At 37.3% G+C, this 19180-nt stretch overlaps 1 protein-coding gene across 1 annotated transcript; it reads left to right on the top strand.

Annotated features, from left to right (window-relative positions):
• The first annotated feature begins 6801 nt into the window (after positions 1–6801).
• Positions 6802–16496, top strand: gusb (glucuronidase, beta). The gene is made up of 12 exons (XM_053331761.1): positions 6802–7048; positions 8255–8440; positions 8583–8764; positions 9550–9692; positions 9815–10002; positions 11289–11441; positions 11667–11845; positions 12741–12887; positions 13447–13531; positions 14739–14915; positions 15064–15199; positions 15754–16496. The coding sequence occupies exons 1-12, from the start codon at positions 6833–6835 to the stop codon at positions 15903–15905; spliced, it is 1944 nt and encodes a 647-aa protein (XP_053187736.1). The 5' UTR covers positions 6802–6832; the 3' UTR covers positions 15906–16496.
• The last annotated feature ends 2684 nt before the right edge of the window (positions 16497–19180 follow it).

Below are 19180 nucleotides of genomic sequence, written 5' to 3'. Positions count from 1 at the left end.
TACTCTAAGTTTGTTTTCAAAGCTTTTAGAGATGAATCATGAATAAATCAGTAAAAAAATATTACTTTTTTTATTTATCTTACCTCGTTGGCCGTCGTTCATCTCATGGGCGTCTCCAATCAGCCGGTGCTGACCAGGGGAGGGGGGTCCAACGAAAGCCATTTCCAACTTGTCCAGTCAAGTTCAGAGATCCAAGTAGTTTATCCAACGAGAGGTGAAATCCTTTGAGCGCTTAAGTTCTCCAAGAAACCACTTTCCAGGGTTTTCCAAGCTTTGCAACAAGGTCCACTCAGGTCCAAGTTCAGAAGCAAAGAGAGAGATCAGAATGTTCTGCTGACCTTAAATAACCTCGGGTTGATCAATGACGTAAGCGTGTGCGTGAGTTTAATCACATTTTAAATACACTTCAATCATACTAATTTGTTCAGTCATTTCTACAATTTGTTTGTCTTTAATTGTAGTGGCTTTGCAGTAATATACAAATCATTTGTGGTATTTCTTCCTCACATTCAGAGTTATTACTGACATTTATCTCTAATACAGCCTGATAATAACGATACAATAACAATAATAATTTATCTAAAACAGAGAGAGCAAAGATATTGATATGCAGCTGTGATCTTCCACTCACTGTATTATAGACTGTCAGAAATGTCTCCTGCAGCAGCTGATGTCTGATGATAAAACACACACAGCAGATCATTTTGAGCCAGAGCACACTTACAAGTTACAGCAGAAACAACGTGTTATTGCAATGAGTGGTAATTCATGTGCAGTATGTTTAGTATAAGGGTCAATGACGTGACGCCTACATTTGCAGTCCGACTGCATTTTATACAGTTAGAAAAAGGTTTAAATGGATAAATAAATACCATATATATGTTGTGGCTTTTCTTCATATGTATTCACTTTAAGTTTTCAAAAAGTTAAGTTAAAAAAAAAAGTTATTAGTAATTTTTCTTTTATTTAAAGTGATAAAATATCATGTGGTGCGACCGTCTGGCCATGACTGCTGTTATGAAAACTTATTTGAAATTACTCCAAAACTATTCAAATTTATTTGCTGCCCTTTTTGGCATGTTTTCCAGAGTGTTTTATAGTACTGTACAAAATTGCAAACCATTTGTATTTATTTTTCCGTCATGGAATATAAACAAACTTTGTCTGACGATGATGATTTTATGAAATATCATGTGGTGCGACCATCAAGGAACAACCACTCTGGGACTTTTATGATGAAAATCATTTTTAAAAAAAGGATGCTGCATCATGCACTAGTTTGCCAAGGACCCATGGATGTAACAAGCAGATTTGTACCCCTTTCTAAAATATGGAAAAAATGAAGCTTTTTAATGGCTGGTATGTAGTTGCCATATTTTGATATCATGTGGTATGACCTCAAGAAAACAATAAATATGACGTTATTTCTACAAATATGTATTTTGATTATAAATTTCATAGTGACCCTTTTGTGGCAAGCTAGCTTGTTTTGTTTAGGTGGTCAATTCTGTGCCTGTAAATTTTGATTGAACTTGAAAATATCATTTGGTGCGACCGAATATCATGTGGTGCGACCATTGCAGAGTCTTTTTCATGACAGATATGTCCAATATGAGAAACTTTTATATTCAGTTAATGATTTATTTACATTAATTCCTTTATTTTAGTATTATTTGGAATATATTTGTATGCAATTTGAGTAATTTTTTCTAAGATTTCAGAAGCAACAGTTTACGTTTAATTTTTGTATAATATGAGAAAAATGCAATGTCATTTTGGCAATTATGCATTTATTTGTAAAGCATTATTTATTTCTAACTGTTATAATCTATTTTACCAGATCACACTCCCATGCAAGGTAAACACTGCTTTCCATTGGCTGTGTGTTAATTCTGACCCTGCAGTAAGAGCGGTGTACCCTGCTAGGAGAAGAGAAAGGTAAGAATTGTAAAAATTAAAGCCAAAAATAAAGCACCATGAAGTACATATCGCTCTGGTATGTTTTTCATTACCTGGATGGATTGCAGTTTTTGTATGCAGGTTCATCTACACTATGTAGAGTATAGAGTAAGTATTGGGCCATGTGTCCATGACACCTACATGAGCATTCATAATATCCCTTTTTAAATCCACAGGAATTAATATGGAGTTTTGTAACTATTACAGCTCTTCTGGAAGGCTTTCCACAAGATTATGGAGAGTGGCTGTGGGAATTTTTGTCCATTCATTCAGAAGAGCATTGCTGAGATCAGACATTGATGTTGGATGAGAAGGCCTGGTTCATAATCTCAACCACATCTTTGTGATGAACTAGATGTGGTCTGCCACTTCGTGGCTGAGTGTCTGTTGTTCTTAAACATCCACTTGTTAATAAAACCATTTACAGTTGACAGTGAAATATATAGCAGGGAACAAATTTCACAAACTGACATACCAAGCTTGAATTCATTGACTTGCAACTCATTCTTTCACAAATGTGTGTAAATGCAGACTACATGGCTAGATGCTTAATTCCATACACCTGAATAAAACACCTGAATTCAATGATTAAGAGGTGTATCTCAATACTTTTGTCGATAAAATATATCAATAGTCCAAAGTGATACACCATAGATTTATGGCATGACTTTGCATTTCTGCCTCAGCTACTAATGAAGAAAACAGTAGAGAAAGATTCAATATATAAAATCAAGTCAGCTTGATGATGACTAGATAATAAATATTTCTGTTCTAAATGATTCAATAATCAAAATTGACTTATTCAATTGTCAAGTTAAATCAAAAGTTTGTTCATGACAAAGCAATGAAGGCGTGCTGCACTTCTGTTTTAAAAAATGTTTATGAAATGTTTGAGTTTATAAAAATTCTGTGAAATTGTAATAAAACCACTGGTTTAATTCTATTCTGCATTAAAGTAATTGTTTTTCTATTTCTTTCAATAGATTTTTAATGATATGAGGTCTTTATGTCATGTGGTGCGACCATTCATCATGTGGTGCGACCAATAATACCAATAACTGTATAAAATTCAGAGTAAAATATCACTTTCATGTGGCAGTAATATCAATCACTGATACAGTATGTTTAACTGAATTGTATTTTTAAATGTTTTAAATCATTTTTAAGCAATTTACAGGAAAAATAAGTCTTACATTCATTTAAGAAGGCAACTGTGACATTATAGAACATAAATATGAGATTATTATTTACAAAAACTCAAAAGACATGCAAATAGTTTGTTTCTAGACACTTTATATTACTCAAAACTTGTAAAAAAATATTTAAGCATGTTAAGGAAATTCATTTATTTTAAGATAGATCATGGTCGCACCACATGACTTTTTTAAGGTCAGTGCTAATTCATTGAGATGAAAAAACACATAAAACACTTAATTTACTATTTAAATATGAATTTATGTGTACTTTACATTCTTAATGTTTGAACTACTGCAATATATATTCCCATTTTTATCATTTTAAAATTGATCTGTTGAAAATCCTGATACGTCATTGACCCATAAATGTCTGTCATTGGTAAATGAGGTCTATGCCGTTTACAGCATGTAATCTGATGTTTTGGGCATATCTCTGAAACAATGAATTACTAAAGCAAACAAACATCTCCATTTATCAGCAACAACGACAACAAACAGGATTAAGATTAAGCAGACTTTATGCTATGTTATTGATTCTGATCTTCTTTTCTGTAATCAATCCCATAGTGTTTTCAGTGGTTTAGTGTGGTTTCTATTGTCCACCTGCTTTTTATGTGTTAATATGCCTTAACTGACTAAGCTGAAAAAGTAAAACAGTATAGAAAATACTCTGCTTTAAATAATATGTGTTGAGTTTTAACATTCACTGGACACTTTCAACAGTTTGTAAGATTGGCCACCAGGTGGTGCAATATACAAAAATCTGAAACTAAACGATCCAAATGTGGTGTGTAAGGAAACCTACCCTACTAACACTTCTGATCATGTGATTAATTATTTAAGAGTATCATGTGGAAAAAATACCGAAAAACGACTTCCCCCGACGGGAACGCGCATCAGTTCAGAGGAAGTGAGCGTAGGTCTCGTAGATATCTAATATGCCTAGTGGTCAGCTGGCAGGCGCAGCACCGAGAGAAATGTGTTTTTTACTGTGCAATATAAATGTCCTGTAGCCCAAGTGAAGAGGCTACGGAAAAAGAACGGCGCAGATTTTAAAAAAAAAAAAAAAAAAAAGTAACCAGATTTTTCCATAATGTAGGCTAGTTGTCTGTCAATCTGTCGCAGCAACTTCTCTTTGGTTGCTACTGTTGTTGTTATTATGTGATTTTACACCCCTATACAATCTAAATAGGAATTAGATAAAATAATCAGTTTCTTATTCGATATGTTTTTAAACAAAACATAAAATAGCTGTCCATTATTGATAGTAAGAGATGAGGATACGAGGAATACAGAAAGCCTCACGCAATTAACCAATGACACCATGGGTCAGGCTAATTGATCATAATCCATCAGGCAACTGGTCCTAAGAGACAGAACATGGATCCGCGGGTCTACAACGACATTGTGAATTATAAAACAAATAGGACATATCCAGATGGATATTCCAGAAAAACTAATTTCCGTCGAAAGGCCAACACCTTTGATGTGCAAGGTCAAACTATGCTAGGACATTTATTACGCACGCATGGTGCACTCCTCTTCTCCACCATGTAGAAAGATTAGGCTCAGAGATGGGCAGTAATGTATGTACAATTACTTGAGTAACATTTTAGATTAATTGTACTCTTAAAACGATTTTTAATGCATAATAAGTTTTATTTTTACTTGAGTAATATTATACTCAGTATTTTGTTTTAGTTAAAGGAGTATTGTTTAAAAACATGTATTTGCAGATCATTACTTTGATCGTTTGATTACATTCATGTTCTTATTTGACAAATAAATCAGACTTCACAAATAAATGACTCCACAGTTACTCAGTACTAGTAGTTTTTTCACCAAATACTTTTTTACTCTTACCCAAGTAATTATTTGGATGATTACTTTTTATTGATACTTGAGGAGCCTAATATTGTTCTAAAGTAAAAAACAGTCTTATTTAAGTACATTTTTTGTCTACTCTACCTGCCTCAGGTAGGCGGCCAATTGTCAGTCTCATTGTTAGTAGCCAAGACAACCAGATAATAAAGGAAATTTGTAAATAATATTCATATTTTCAAAAAAAAATAAGCTCAAGTGAAAAGTATTAAGTGTGACCTTTTGCACTTAGCAGGTCTTTCTCTTGAGCAGATACAGGAGATTAACTGCTCTAATTTTCTTTTGAAGCATACCAGTTTCATCACAAAAGACTCTTATCAGTTGTATGTATGTATACGTGTGTATGTTTCACTAACAAACGATCCCAACAATCAGATGCATTTGAAGTAGTTTATTGTATGGTGGAGAAGGTGATGAGGTAATGTGTGGGCCCGATAAAGCTGAAGAAATATTCAAAGACTTTCATGCCAGCAGCACTGGGGCACACTGTGGGCAAAAGAAAACCTGGGACGCAATTGGCAGGCGGTTTTACTGGCCTGGCATGTCAGATGACATTGACACATGGGTAAATATCTAAAGTCACCTATGAAGTCCTTAAGTGCACTATAGTTTTAAAATCAATAATAATAATAATAATAATAGTAATGATAATAATATGATGATTTTACATCTGATGCCAGTCTGAATCTATATGGTGTGTCCACTTTGTGGAATGTTAGACAAGTGAAGAGTTACTCTGCCTTTATACAATTTACAGTGTACATTAATTGTTAAGACAAGAAAGTCTCTGTGTTCAGATGTATTGTTCAGAGAATGCTTCAGGTAATCTATTAAACTGCACAGTATTTTCACCTTCATCCCATTTTTTCATTCAGGTGGCACAGTGTGTGGACTGCCAGGCCAGTGGAACTGCGATAAAGGAGGAGAGAACATATACACCAATCATTGTAAAATATCACTATTATTTTCCAAACTCAACTTGTGCCTGTATGTTTGTTTGTTTTTTCATTTTGGCTCTGTGCCCTATTTCCCTCCCGTGTGCTGTGTTTGCCCCTCTTGCTTCCCCCTCTGTCTTATTTCTTTTCCCCTCCAGATTATCCTCATCTGTCATCTGGTTTAGCTTTCTGTAAAAGTATTTTTTGCTACACCTGCCTTGTGCTGTAGTAATATTTGACAGTGAAAATCACAACATATCTCTAATCCTTACTCTTTTGTGTAGACAGTAGTAGGCTACAGTAAAAAACTATTTGTCTTTTAGGTAACACATCTTTTTGAGCTGGTTGGCATGGATCTGGTCAGGAAGCTGACTAAAACAGAGGATGGGAACAGCTACATGGCAGGAGAGGCCCTGCCGAAAAGTGACTGCACCCTATAACTCTTTATTGCAAGGAGTGATATTGACCAAATCTAACTATACATGCACCTGGTTTCCTCTACCGTTCATGCTGAAAAGACAGAGAATGTAACAACTTCCAATCCAGAGTTATCGGTACAGTCACTTTTCGGCAGGGCTACAGGACATTTCTATTGCACAGTAAAATAAAAACAGTTGTCTCGATGCTGCGCCTGCCAGCTGACCCGTTTCTACGAGTAGACCTACGCTCACTTCCTCTGATGCGCGTTCCCGTCGGGGGCAGTCATTTTTCGGCAAGCAATCTCTTTTCTGCACTACACCTGTGAGGGATTGGCTCTGTGATCACGTGACAGCAGAGTAAATCATGTGACTCAACTCAGCAGCACGAGTTACTTCCTGGGACTTCAGCAGCAGTAGCGGCAGCAGCGGCAGTGTGTCTAGGATGTCCTCCCCTGGTGTCCTCGCTGTGCTGCGGGTCCTGTGTGTGTTGTCGTTGTGGGACGCGGCGTCTCCGCTGGACACTGGGATGCTCTTCCCCCGAGAGTCTTCCTCCAGGGAGCTGAAGGAGCTGAACGGGCTGTGGGTCTTCCGGGCTGACAAGTCCACGGACAGGAACCAGGGCTTCCAAAAAGCTTGGTACAAAAGTCCCCTGGCAGAGGTGAGCAGGATCGCAGCCAAAAACAACCAGCACGTAAACATGATGTAGCTAGTGTAAATATGTGTTAAAACTTTAGACTGCTACTGTAGGTCAAATACGTGTAGTGGTAAATCTACATACATGCACAAAGAATAAGTTCACAGAAGAAGTTTTCATCGTTGTAATCATTCCTCCTGTTTATACTGGCTGTTAAAAATCCCCTTCAAATATACTTTCAGTGTAAGTGATGGGAGCCAAAATACACAATCCATTTTGTGCAAACATGCATTTAAAAGTTGACCTGGATGTGGGCAGCTGCCACATTTACAGTCTTTTAAGCATCAAATCCCCTCTTTGTGTTTCCCTGTTGAGCTGTGGTGGAAGCATAGTAACAAAAACAGGGACTTTGACACTAAAACGATAAACATTGAGAGATATCTACTTGATTTGACTCATTTGGATGGTTGAAGCTTCAGATACATTTTTGAATACATTTTTGCACATTAAGACTCTCATCACCTACACTGTAATTACATTATGAAGTGAAGGAATGATGGAGCATGAAAACATGTTTTCATGTTCATTTGGGCTCCTGACCTAAGCTGTCCAAAACAGAAACTTCTCATACAATACTGTAAGTCCTTATGGGAATATTATAGAGAATATTATAATAAACTTAAATGTATTGTCAGTCTGTTGGTGGACAGTACTCTGATATCATAGAAGTTCAAAACTGATAAATAAGATTAATAACTACTACACTCCCCCCAATTTAATATCAGTTTAACTGAAACAATCGCATGTTCCTTTAGACTATAGAAACATAATAATGATACCAGAGGTTTATGACGCTGTGATATAATAAAAAAAATTTCAGCTGATCCTCAGTTTGTTCTTATGGTAATTGGAAGGAATAAGGTGAAGTAATAAGGGAAAAAAGGTAAATTTTTGCTTTTCCTCGTTCCCTATTTGATGTCATCTCTAGCCTATGAAAAATATCACAGTGTCATAAACCTCTGGTGTCATTATTATGTTTCTATAGACTAAAGGAACATGTGATTGTTTCAGTTTAACTGATATTAAATCGGGGGTAGTATAGTAGTCTATTATGATCATGCTGTTACTATTATTATTATAATTATGGATGATTATCATGTAATTACAGTCTGTTACAAATAAATCAAGGTTTTTCATTTTCCCCCACTTCCATGTGCTCCTGTGTGTTAGACTGGCCCAGTGATTGACATGCCGGTACCCGCCAGCTACAATGACATCACCCAGGATGCCACACTGAGAGACTTCATTGGCTGGGTGTGGTATGAGCGAGAGGTGATGGTGCCTGCCCGCTGGATCACCGATGAGGGAATTAGAGTGGTTCTCAGAGTGGGGAGCGCTCACTATTATTCAGTGGTGGTGAGTATTATGTATACCCCCCCACCAAAATCCCAAACTATCATGCTTGTATTAAATTTATAGACTATTTCTATCCTCTGTCGTCCCTTTGTACCCGTCTATATGACCAAGCAGCTTAAGAATAACTGTTTCCTCTTTCCAGTGGGTGAACGGGGTGCAAGTGGCAGAGCATGACGGTGGCCATCTTCCCTTTGAGGCAGAGATAGGCAGTGTAATCCGCAAAGATCCGACTATGCCGTGCAGGATTACCATCGCTGTTAACAACACTCTGACTCTACAGACTCTTCCTCCAGGAATCATCCAGCACATGAACGACCCCACCAAGTAACCACATTCATTTTCCTTATTAAAACACTGATTTAATAAGAAATCTTAAAGTTGTGCTTCAATTCAAATGTTTGAACTTTGAAATAATGTATAGTAATTTAAACTTTAAACAGGTCGCAACACTTTCACATCTATTCAGTTTTCTTTTTCTTTCTGCATTTTTATATTTTATACTTTTAGACATTTTAATACTGGTGTGTATTGTGCTAGATTAGAATGGTTAAATTACAAATAGTTCAACCAATGTACAAAACGTTAAACTGCTTTCATCGCTTGCACATTAACTGACCCTTCAAGTGTCCTTTATCCCAATTTCATCAATTACACTTTGACTTTGGCTGTGACTTTAGTTTCATATCCATAAAAAATGGAGAAAAGTCAGCTGCTTAAACATCATCTGACAGTTCAGCTGCTTTCATGCTTACACTTTAACTATGTTTAATCTTTACAGTACAGATGACACTTCAACTCCCCTGACAGCAGTGACATTTTAAAGGACATTTCATCTCCTGTCAGATTTTAAACATTAACCGATTTCATTATTAAAAATTAAGTCACCATTTCAACTTCTTACTCTGCTAACACAACTGACACTTCACCTTCGTTTAGGCACTTTAACTGTTGCTGCTATACAAATACATTTGGCTGTTTTCCTCTGCTGTGAACTGTCTTAATTCAGATCATTTGCCTCTCTCTAGTTTAAAGTAGTATTTAGTCAGTATTAAACATGCTGCCTGTCTATGAGTATGGAGATAATGACGAACAATGTAATTGGTCAACAGGTATCCTGCTGGGTTTTTCGTGCAAAACATCTACTTTGATTTCTTCAACTATGCTGGGATACATCGTTCCGTGTTGCTGTATACAACTCCTAAAGCTTATGTGGATGACATCACTGTGGTGACTGACTTCTTGGATAACACTGGTAAATAAATACAAATGTATGCAACATTGGCTAGAATTCAATGGAGTAAGTGGATATCAGCTTCATCACGTACAGAAAGATGTCTTGTTTTATTAGACTTTGTTGTATCCTCTGTGTTTCAGGTCTGGTCAAATACAAAGTATCAGTCCAAGGTGCTGCAACGGCTTCCCTGAAGGTCACTTTGATGGACAAAAACCGCCGCTGTGTGGCCTCCTCCAACGAGTCAACTGGAGTGCTCAAAGTGAAAGATGTCAACCTGTGGTGGCCGTACTTGATGCACGAGACTCCAGCTTATCTTTACTCTATGGAGGTAAAACAACATGTTCACACACACACACACACACACACACACGCGGCAAAGAGATTCAGGTCATGTGTGGTGAGCTTTGCCACTGAACTTGCGAGTCTTGTGTCAAATGAAGTTACAGTATATCATATTAAATGTAAAACTGTTTTAAAAATCTAATTATAGTTATGCTGGAATATAAGCATCAATATTACAGTATTATGCTTCAATATACATAAGTGTTGTTGATGATTTACTGCATGAATGTATCCTGTCTCACCACTAAATGATCAAGTGTGATTAGTCAACACTTAACAGATCTTGAATAAATGATTAAGTCACAGTTGCTTCATACACACATTTATATTGCACCAAACTAACTGTAATCCACTTGCGTAAAGATGTGCATTTCAGACCTGATCTACATCTCCGAAAGTAGCAACAGCATCTGTTCCCACAGAAATATAAAGCAGTTTCTTATCGAACTCGTCAGATACAAACATCCGCTACATGTTGCTGCATGGCCCAACAGTCAACAGGAGCGATCAGATCTCTGACATTACATTATGACTCAGGTTTTCTATCTTTCAATGGTGTGAACTGTTGATGAGTGCTTTGAGATGCCTGCCCTGATTTGTGAACTGGCAGAAGCTAGGTGTTTTTGGTTTGAATGCACCCAGACCACCCACCCACACACACAAACACACACACACACACACACACACACACACTTCCTTCAACTTTACACCTGTAGGCCTAAGTAGCTGTGAGATTGTGCTGTCGTGTTCACAATCAGCAGAGTTAACTGCATCTGAGCATCCTGTGTGACACCCCAAAGAGAACTTCACTATTACTCAACCAACTCCTATACAGTCCTAAGTGAACTGAATAGATGTCTAATTGGGAGGTTTGTTCTCACACAAGATTTATAAGCTTCACAGAAATTGCTGCTACTTTAAGTGGCATTTTAAATGAAATACATTATTATTATTATAATCCTCAATTCCAGTCAAATGTGAGTATACACTGAATATATATAACTTGACCTTGTGTATGTTGAAAGTGTTGATCTTTCTTTGTGGTTTTGCTGCAGCTTTCCTGTGTGCTTTCTCCCACACAGTTTCAATGTTTTAGATATTGTGAAAGCCAGATTCCAGTTTTAACTTCCCTCTGCTTTTCTTCCTCATCTTATATTTTTGTTGCACCTTTTTGTGTGTGCAGTGTTGTTATCTTGTGTAAGAACGAACTTCCCGACTAGACCTCAGTTTTTTCATCATGATTTTCTTCTTTTTCTTTTGTTTAACCTCCAGGTTCGCTTGAAGGCAGCTGATGAAAGATCAACATATGAGGATGTCTATAGTCTGCCAGTTGGCATCCGCACTGTCAACGTTACCAGCACCCAGTTCCTCATAAACAACAAGCCCTTCTATTTCCATGGAGTCAATAAACATGAGGACTCTGACGTGAGTACCACTAGAGGGAAGCAAAAGACTTAAGTTAAGTTAAGTGTTCATTTTGCTCTGAGGCAACACACACAGTATGTTCTTACATTTATAGACATAACACCAGTTCTCCCCCTTACACTACACGGACAAAGACTCATAATATTTGCATGAAAAGTGTGTTAGAAAAAGTGGATTCAGTTCGATAATCCAATCTTTCCTTCATGTATTTCCCCTGTATTGTAGATCAGAGGAAAAGGCTTTGACTGGCCCCTGATTGTCAAGGACTTCAATTTACTCAAGTGGTTGGGGGCCAACTCCTTCCGCACCAGCCACTACCCTTATGCGGAGGAGATCCTGCAGATGTGTGACCGTCACGGCATCGTGGTGATTGATGAGTGTCCAGGGGTGGGCATTAAAGATATGTAGGTGTCACCGCTCAGTTGTGGCCTTTGGGTGTATTTTAGGGGTTGAAGGGCGGTCAACAGTGTGATTAGTCACAGTGTGTGAGGTCAGAGGACACACTTTTGAAATTTAGAGTATGTGAGGTGTCAACTGCTCCTGACAAACGACAAACTACATATGCAAGTTAGCACTTCATAATGTTTTTACAGTCATAATGATTGGGCTTATATGAAAGTCTACAAAACTGGGAATTAATTTGGGGAAAAAGTAGAGTTATAGATCAAAATGTAAGATGCATATTCATAAAATATATGTTCATATTTTTTAATGGTGAATTGAATTGTTAAAAAAAGAGGTAACTGGTCACACAAAAAACACTTGCACAAAGCAATTTCCATCTCAAATTATTGCATGTTTATCCAGTTACATGAATTAAATGAAACAGCTTTTAGCCAACTTCCATTAAGCTTCAATTCATTATGAAGCATCACATGTGGTTGTAATTCGGTTAGGTTTACTCAAAAGAGAAAAGAAGAAACAGAGAAAAAGACTTCTCACTTTCCAGCATGCCTGTAGCACTCACTCACATTGTGTCTGTGGTAACATTTTAATTTACTTGTGTTTAGATGCATGAACATGAATGTTAGTCAGTTTTTAAGAGTTAAACCTCTGCGTCAGGAAATCAAAGGTATGAGAATATATTAAAAAACCTCTTTAAATAAATCATGAAAGACACTGAAACAGGAAACCGTTCTGACCTGTACATGACACAGGACAGATGTCGCTGTTCTATCTCACAGATGTTATACAGAGAGTTTGAGGCTAGGTAACGTAAAATGATGGATGGATCTGGAATGATGGTCTTTGTTTGGTTTTTTATGAGTTGTCATCTCTGTGTCTTTCCCAACGATGTAGTCGTAGCTTTGGAAACGCCTCCCTGGCTCATCACCTGGTTGTCATGGACGAGCTTGTTCGTCGGGACAAGAACCATCCCTCTGTGGTCATGTGGTCAGTAGCCAATGAGCCAGCAGCGGAGATGCCACCAGCTGAATTTTATTTCAAGTGAGTAAAGTCATTTTTTGGGAAGACTTATCTTATCATTCACAGTCCTTTTTTTTGTTTTGTTTTGCGTTTTTTCCTTTTATGTAATAGTTAAAAGTGCAGAGATGGATAAAAACTGGTCTACTAGGATAAATGTCATTAAAAACCCCAATTTTTTAAAAAAAAGGAAAGCATTTATAAAACGTCTATATACGCGTCTCCTGGTGAGATAGTGTTTTGTTTCTTGGTCACACCTCTTGAAGTGTGGAATGCAGTCAGAGTTGTCATGAATCTGCCCTAGACTCTAACAGCTCAGTAACAGCCCTAGGCTTCAGGGAGACAAACACTCAACCTGCCAAACAACTGTACCAATCAAACAAAGTGGTATTATGTTGCCAGACTGGTCGGTCACACGTGGATTGTGACCGACAAAAGAAATGTATTTAACACTCATACATGATTATAGCAAACTGTTTGATATGCTTGCCAGCTTTTTTTTTTTTTTGGGCATTGTAGTGACTCAAAAGTTACTCCGAATTTAAATTTCATCACCTAAAGGTGTTTTCTGTTTGTCTTACAGGACATTGATAATGCACACTAAAGCTCTGGACCCCACCCGGCCTGTCACTTACATCACAGACAGTAACTACGCCAGGGACAAGGGGGTGAGTTTTCACAGGACTCACCCACTTGCAGTATGCCAAAGTGAAAACCAGCACAAAATGTTGATTGCCATATTTTTTATCCATTATTATTCACATTAGCTGTAGTTAATTCTGTTAAGATAAGTGTTGTTACTATCTTTTTTATTTGCACTGTTGGCCTCAAATACTTTAGTTAAAGAGTAACTTAACACTCTCTAAAAATCGTGTTTTTGCTGCCCTCCGGTGGTTGAACCCTGATAACTCCAGGGTCAGTCCACTATGACTGTTAGGTGTGGTTACAGGTGCAGCAAAACACTGCTGTACAGACTAGTGTTAGGTGACTCTTTCAAAGTTCAGTTCAACTAATAAAAAGGTTATCTACCTAATAGCAGAGCACAAGATACTAATAACTCATGCAGGACAGATGCTGAAAGCTTTCACATTCATTCTCATCTTAAAGTAATAAAAATGAGCACGACACCATTTTTGATCAGGCTGACAGGCAGACACATTCATCTGAATTATTGTTATATTCTATACACTGCATTTCAAATGAATTGCTCACAATTGCATGCATTTACGCAGAAATAGAGCAAACTACAACTTTGTCCCCCTCTCTCAGACCATGCCACTTGACTGAATGTTGTAATATTTTACATAATAGCCAATCAGATAAAAAGCCTTGTGAAAAAGATGCCTTATTCAGATGTGTATCTCTTCAAATTCTGAAGAACTTGTTGACACTATGTCAAGCGGAGTTGTTGACAAGTTTCAGGAATGTTCACATTCCTATGCTGTGAGGAATATCTTTCAAGGTGATGTTTTCTTAAAGGTACTGATTAGTTTGCAGCTGCTGGCTAACTGACTGCAGGCACTAATATGGAAGTAAAGACCTCTGGCTGGGTGTATTCATTTTGTGAGCATTTGGGAGAGCTTTTGTGCAGTTACTGCTACTGTCTTTCATGGCCAAAAATCACATAGTTATAATAATAATAATGTGTTGAAATAATGTATTACGTTAAACATTGCTATTGGAACAATGGTACATATTTAGACTCATAACAGGCAGTAGTAGTAGTTATCGCTTTTATGAGCATTCAGATTCTTTAAATTGAGAGTTGATGTTGGGGCTTTATTTGCAGTTAAGAAAAGTGTTGGCCATGCTGGTATAATAAAGCTGAATCTTATCTCTACAAGTCACATTTGCTCTTTTCTCTTCCATCACCAGGCTCCCTACGTGGATGTCATCTGTGTAAACAGTTACTTCTCCTGGTATCATGATCCAGGTCACTTGGAGGTCATCCCCATACAGCTCAACAACCAGTTTGAGAGCTGGTATGGGAAGTACCAGAAACCCATCATCCAGAGTGAATATGGAGCAGATGCAGTGCCAGGGCTCCACAGTGTGAGGATACACACATACACCTAAATACACAGCTGTAGTGTACCAGCAGTGAACATTTGTTTTCTTGGTGAATCTGTACGGCTTGCGTAATATTTTCACAGAGACCATGTTGAGACCTGTAGTAAGAGGCTTCATGTTTACTTTCCAGGATCCACCCGTGATGTTTACGGAGGAGTATCAGAATGTAGTCCTACAGAGTTACCATGATGTGTTCGACCAGAAGAGGAAGCAGTATGTCATTGGTGAACTAATCTGGAACTTTGCCGACTTCATGACTGTACAAGGTACTGAAGCTGCGGATCACAACCTGCAGCACCTGCAGCTGTCATTTGCTGCTTGTTCATACACAGCACTCCTTTATGTTAGCATGCTCATGTGATCATTTAGTTCAAGTATAGCCTCACATTGCTGCCAGCATGGCTGTAGACTTTTATTGCTATTTATTTTGCTCCATGACTATATTGAGTGTTGTGTTATTGCTATGGAGATGGTGCTGGCATTGTTTAAGCCTAGCATGAGTTGAAGTTGCACTGCAGGAGGTGTCACTTGGGCATTTAGGAGATGTTTGAAAGCCAGTGCTGATATCTTGCCAGCTTTCTAGCCCCCCTGTCCCCGTCTGTTGCGCTAACAAATCAGAACACCTTGGTGACAGAGCTATTTTTGTTAACCTCTAACTACCTAAGGCTTAGCGTTCTGGCTCTATGCATTCAGAAAGCACAGTTTAATCAGAAAATGAATCTGTCCATACCTTTATCAGTCTGTTATTGGCTTGAGGAAAAGGCTCCAGTTTTTCCACCGTGTCTGACGAGGTTTTCATTGATCCTCCTTATGTCTGCAGGGATCACCCGTGTTGTGGGCAACAAGAAGGGCGTTTTCACCAGGCAAAGGCAGCCCAAAGCAGCAGCATTCGTCCTGAAGGAGAGGTACTGGAGACTGGCCAATGAAACTGGGAGACTTCCTCCTTGGACCAAATATCCCTGCTCCCTTTGACACCCACCAGTGTTGAGACACCCAGTCCAGGACAGACTTGATCCCATGAAAGCACAGCAACTTATGGAAAAAATGCTGGTAAAATTCAGTCAGTTAATTTAAGCACATATGAAACATTTCCTTTGAAACCATTTCAATGCCTACATATGAAGTCAAACCACCATGAAACACAACTAAGCTGTGCTATTCCTGTGGTGTGTATTTCCTTAACAAAACCATCAACACTATAAGCAGATGTTCCAGAAATCAACTGTTAACATGTAAGCAATGTTTGATTCTGATATGAAATTTTGCCTCTAGTGCCTCATCGATAATGTAATTCACAATTAGCTGCTTTAATATGGGTTTGATGGACAGCTAATATTGTGATGCGGGTCTCCTCAGGTCACCTGAATGTAGACCGAGGACATTTATTTAGCTGTTACAGGTGGTGCTTTCCTTTGTGATATCATGAAAAAGTCAAGATCAATAAAATGATTGGGTACAATCATTTTTGTGATAAACTCTGACCTTTCCTCTGGTCAGGTGATGAAAGACACTGTAATGGAAAGGGACACTATCTCTACTTTCCTTTCCTCTATGTCTTTTGTTTTTTTAACAAATGTTTGAATCTGTTTTTTACAACCAATCTGTGTTTTTACTGATATTTCAAGGATAAAAGTGCTCTGTACTTGTAATGTTAATGAATTGCAATGCTGACTAATCACAAAAGTGTTTATTTTTATATGTAGAATCAACTGGGGGGGGAAATGAAGGTATTAAAGACAAACAATGTACTTAATATGTAACTTTTTGAGTCATTTTTTGATTGTCTAACACTACTCATGCTGCAGTTTATAGAGCACACAGTGGTGTATTACACAATCTTAAGTTTGGTTTCCCCAAATCATCATGACTTAAAGTCAACACACAGCTCAAGGGTTAAATGATGTGTTGACTGTTGATGGCGTGACTGCAATCAGATTTTTCACCATCAGCGACTCCACTCATACCCTTATCACATTGACCTCTGTGTTATATCTAGATGGATACTTTGTTTCAAACATGTAGCAGCAGGCAGGATGCATACCTAAACTACACTGTACATGAAGCTCTTCATTGTCCCTAACCAGTCACAACTAAGACGTGTTCTATATGTGAAAGAGTGCTAAAAAGTTTCTAGTATTACAAATGCTTTTGGGTTTGGTCTAGCTGTTATTGCTGATACACAATAACTGTCTTACATTATGTGCAGACTCACGCAGCATTAAACAGTCAATCATTAAAACCAACACCAGTCTAATTCCTGGAATCATTATCAGAAAAGATATTGCTCCTAAACAGACAAGCTATCAACCAGGTGTGTCTGATCCACATTAAATACATCAAGATCTAAACACGTGATTCTTAGACAAACTGTTATACTAACTCATATTCACGGCTGTTCTAAAGCATTTTATGTCCAGCTGCCACATTCTAGATGAGACACATAAGAAAATGTAGATTTATAAAGTTATAAAATGTCTTCATGCGAAAAGTTATAATTGCTGACAAATACATTAGATACTGTAAACTCTTACGTCTGCTCATAACTACATCATAATATAAATATAAATATAAACATTTAGTACATTTATATACTGCCTATAAATGCTAAATAGGTGGAAGTGTTATTTGCTTATCTAAATTAGCTTCAGCTTTATTGTATTCGCACAGCAACAAGCTTCACAAACTTCTCCACTCAGGTTTTGCTGTACAAGCTGCTCCATCTTTTTGCTGGAGGTTGTTTGGGCTGTAAACATCTGACAAGGAAATGCTAAACATTAGTTTAATAATAGTGAATTGTTTGTTATACTTCTATTATGTAAAAAAAAAAAAAAAAAAAAGTATGATAATATGATAATAGTCATGGTATTCTTTTGACTTCAGTATCCCCACCTTCACACACACTACTGAAAGCAAACCTACACCATCACATCTGAATCCGGCATGCCTCCAAATCTCTCATCATATCGATTTGAACTACTCTTTTCAACTTTTAAATGACACACTGATTGGATATTTATTATTTAGGCAAATTAAATACTTCAAGTAAATTGCTGCCCCTATATTTTATATATTGCTCTCTACTAATAGTAGAGTATAAAAGTACAGCAGATAAAAAATTAGCTTAACAATTACTAACTTGTAACCAGATTAAAAATGGAATCAGTTTTTGCAACTAAACCTCTATCAGAGGAACCAAATGCTTCTATTCAGCAGTGATAATCATTCTTATGTTTAATAGTCATTTACATTCATTCAAAAGACGTGAGATGACAGATGGTTTCAGAGGGAATGTTTTAATGGTAGATCATTTCCACATGACAATGACACAATTAAAAATGTTTTCATGTCAACCTTTTCCACAGTTTCCCTTAAGGTAAGCTGGATTTAAACAATTTAATTTTTTTTCTCGCACCACTCCTACCATTCATGTAACACTTTTCCATGTAAGAAAATACAGCATTTTAAAACATATTTGGCAATACAGAAGCAAACCCAGTAAGTTTTCCTCCACAAAGAAATTTAATAAACATTTATGCTGACACATGGATTCCTAGCCCTCCAACCCCTCAAGTTTTTTTTTTACTAAAATAACCCAGAATGTTAACAGTCTATACAGCTAAAGGGCATCAATTAATGATAAGGGGGGAAAATAACATTACAATCTTGTAGTTTAAAGAGTGAATTCTTAGCTAACAAACATGTCCTAACTAGACAAAATAAAGATGAGAATTATATAGTGGAGTTCAGGAAGGGAAAAAGGGGAACGGCCATTGATTTGAGAGGGCATTTTTTCTGGTAATTGTATTGATTTTTGCACTGATATTGGATATCAAATCTTTGGGAAATACCAATTGATCAGATTACATCTTAAGGAAGGCAAGCAGAAGTGCCTGTTACAGTTACCATTCTTCGCTTTTTTTTAAAAAGGCTATTACTGTTGCTCGTCTTTGGCTCAAGGCCTAGTGATCAAACAGAAGGCACTTTTGTTGGCATTGGTGATGCAACTAACATGGCAGTTATACCTCAGGGCCTAAATGAATATTAATGAGAATGAAGTATTGATCGATTTTGACCTTTCTTCTTTTTTTAAAATATTAAAATCATCACACAACATGGTGATGATTCCTTTAACAAGCTGAAGATTTTCCTCTTTCCAAATTCCTTACCCATCTCTTTAAAGTAATTGCACACATCTAGTGTAAAAGGGCTTGCATATGACTGTTATCATGGATGTAATGAGAGGCTAC

Source organism: Scomber japonicus, chromosome 13 (genome assembly GCF_027409825.1).
Source record: "Scomber japonicus isolate fScoJap1 chromosome 13, fScoJap1.pri, whole genome shotgun sequence".
NCBI classification, from domain to species: domain Eukaryota; kingdom Metazoa; phylum Chordata; class Actinopteri; order Scombriformes; family Scombridae; genus Scomber; species Scomber japonicus.
Note: the sequence above shows the minus strand (reverse complement) of the source record. Positions and strands in the feature narration are given on the sequence as shown.

Excerpts from the sequence above, each read along its gene's own strand:
- gusb (XM_053331761.1), top strand. The coding sequence starts at position 6,833 with ATGTCCTCCCCTGGTGTCCTCGCTGTGCTGCGGGTCCTGTGTGTGTTG. Across the intron at positions 8,765-9,549 it reads CACATGAACGACCCCACCAA|GTATCCTGCTGGGTTTTTCG; the intron begins GTAACCACATTC and ends ATTGGTCAACAG. Across the intron at positions 10,003-11,288 it reads CTTATCTTTACTCTATGGAG|GTTCGCTTGAAGGCAGCTGA; the intron begins GTAAAACAACAT and ends TTTAACCTCCAG.